A 2,611-nucleotide genomic window follows, 5' to 3' on the forward strand; every position below is an offset into this window, starting at 1 on the left:
ATTTCTGGAGAATGGCTTGTTTGGGGTGATCCAATTTTGCACCACATTTTCAAAGGGAATGTTCCCAAGCATAATCTCACGTAAGAGATAGTTAGGAGAATTATTTACAAGCTGCCCTAGAGTTCTGTTTGTCGTCTGTGGAAATTTAGCTTGACAAGTGAAACATTAACCCTTCAGATAAATAAGTTTTCTGCTGTAGATCTGTTAACACACAGGCCTAAATGTTAAGATGGATATTGGATCGATTTTCCATGACTTTCCACGATACAGTATGGTAGTTGTCACACCGTTTATTTAAGGGGTCAAGTGTAGATGCCGTTGCTAAGAAACCGTGTTCCTAGGATACACAACCGTTAAGTGGTCTTTCAAATAAAAATTTACAAAAAAAACCGTGGTCCAATAAAATATCCAGTTCAAAGTTCTCTGCCATTGATGTGAAGATCCTCACATAAAGCCATAATTTGGTGTTAGTGAAGGTGCCATGCCAACTATCAAGTGCCTGTGGTAGTTGAACCAGTTACAGCAACTCTGAATTTTGGCTTTATACTTTGAGGAGACACAACTCATAAACCACCTTGTATGCTTTTACCCAAAGTGACTTACAAGTGTGCACATAGATTTTGATGAGCAAAGTTTCAGTAGGAATTAAAACCGCCGAACACTTGGTCTAAGCCAACAGATAGTTGTCCGTGTTTGATTGGGAAGGAAACGACCAAAGCTGGCCATAACTGAGCAGCCACTGCTATGCTGCTGAACAGGGTCACAGGGTCGCTGAATAGGCTCTATTAGGGAGTCTACTGACACCTAGTGGGGGGAATGAGTACTGTATTGAGTGTTGTCGCTTTCAGCCCTAAATACCAATTTTCATGGTATTTAGGGCTGGTTGAAGTCTGATTGGCTAATTTAATATTTCTGTAGATTGTTCTAAGATGTCAAATTAACCATGTGGAGTATATTTTAATGCTGTTTGACAGTAGTTGTCTACAAAATGCCTACAAGTTAAGTGAAATACATGTTTAATATATTGGAATAAGTGATGTTCTATTGGCATACTGGAGTCTGCTTGTGAAGTCTATGCTGGTAATTACATTGGTCCCTATATTATCTATAGGGTCCAACAAACTTTTATTTTATTTTATTTACAATGGTTTCTATGTGCTTCATTTTCATGGAATAGTCTGTTGGGTGTTGGAATTATGAAAAAAATAAAATAAAATGGGTTTTGTACTTTAGTTAACCTAATATTATATCAACTGTGGAAACCTCAATATTTTTCCAATGTGAACTTCTGTGAGACTGTCAACGAAATATACCTGGGACCTTCATCACGGACTCCAGCAAACACTGTATCTGATCTTGAAATAGGTTTGTTAAAGAGAAAGTTATGTCTGAATATGAATTTCAAATTCTCTGCATCGGATGTGTTGCATGTAACTTTAATCGTACATTTTAGAATGTCTTTAAACCTTAAGTTTTCTGACTAGAGTACAGAATGTTACATTTCTTTGTACAATCGTGTAAACTGCAAGCTATTCAGAACTAAAATGTTTTTGTTAATTCTTTAACATTTTGTATGATTAGTATTATTTTAAGAAAAGGCATTTTTCCATATCTAGTTGTTTTTATGAACCCAATAGTGTTACTTTCCTCTGGTATCACTTTCCTCAAATCTATTTAGCTATTTTGTGATATGGGAATATCTATTTAGCCTGTACCATGTTTACTTTTTAAAACGGCCCTCCGCCTCCCTCCCTCCCTCCCTCCCTCCCTCCCTCCCTCCCTCCCTCCCTCCCTCCCTCCCTCCCTCCCTCCCTCCCTCTCTCTCTCTCTCTCTCTCTCTCTCTTAACATTAAAGATGCGTCTTTGATTCAACCAATAACTTGCTGTTTGTTTGCATATTATATTGTGAAAAAGAGCATGTCAACATATAAAATAGCTATAAATAAAACACATCCGGATAGAACGATTATAGGCTACAGTTATAGCCTAGGTTTTTGCGTAGGCTAATCCTAACCTAAACGTCACAAATTCAACATGATACTGGTCAGTTAATTCCAATAAATTACCAGTATCACTTGCGGTGGCCAATTAGGTATCTACCTTTCTATACTCATGTTGAGAAGGTGAACTCTGATTGGCGGTGGTGAGAAGATACCGCCTCTTTCGAAAGCTGTCATTTCTGTTCTTACTTTGCCAGCAGCATTCAGCAGTACTTCAAATATCAAAATAAGAGTCCCTTGTCTTTGCGTGCTTAACCAAAGCAAGCGTACGAGTGGAGGCCAGGCTTTGAGGCTTTTAGTTTCGAGAAGACCCACCGGGAATGATACCAATGCTTCAAGTGTTGCAGTTTTGACGGTCTTCGCATTTACCACCATATTGCGTTTAACCAGCTTTCTGACTTCCAATGCTAGAGCCTGTATTTGAATGAAGCGTACTACCTTGGAATGATTGTCTTAAAAAAAAATACCCTTTACACTTTTAATTGCAGTTAAAGTCACAGTTTAATTTTACTGTACAGCTACACGTTGTAGCGAGCTAGCGGAAAGATGACGACGAGGTCAGAGAGAGAAAAAGCACAGAAATTGAATGAGCAGCATCAGGCCATTCTCTC

At 38.4% G+C, this 2,611-nt stretch overlaps 1 protein-coding gene across 1 annotated transcript in view; it reads left to right on the forward strand.

Annotated features, from left to right (window-relative positions):
• Positions 1 to 2,176: 2,176 nt before the first annotated feature.
• LOC134022641 (stromal membrane-associated protein 1-like) overlaps positions 2,177 to 2,611 on the forward strand; it is a 29,803-nt gene continuing 29,368 nt past the window's right edge. Inside the window, 1 exon segment of the mRNA XM_062464335.1 lies at positions 2,177 to 2,611. This exon segment is cut by the window's right edge and continues 53 nt beyond it. Within this exon segment, the coding sequence (XP_062320319.1) occupies positions 2,547 to 2,611 (65 nt within the window). The 5' untranslated portion in view covers positions 2,177 to 2,546.

Source organism: Osmerus eperlanus, chromosome 6, assembly GCF_963692335.1.
Source record: "Osmerus eperlanus chromosome 6, fOsmEpe2.1, whole genome shotgun sequence".
Lineage (NCBI taxonomy): Eukaryota > Metazoa > Chordata > Actinopteri > Osmeriformes > Osmeridae > Osmerus > Osmerus eperlanus.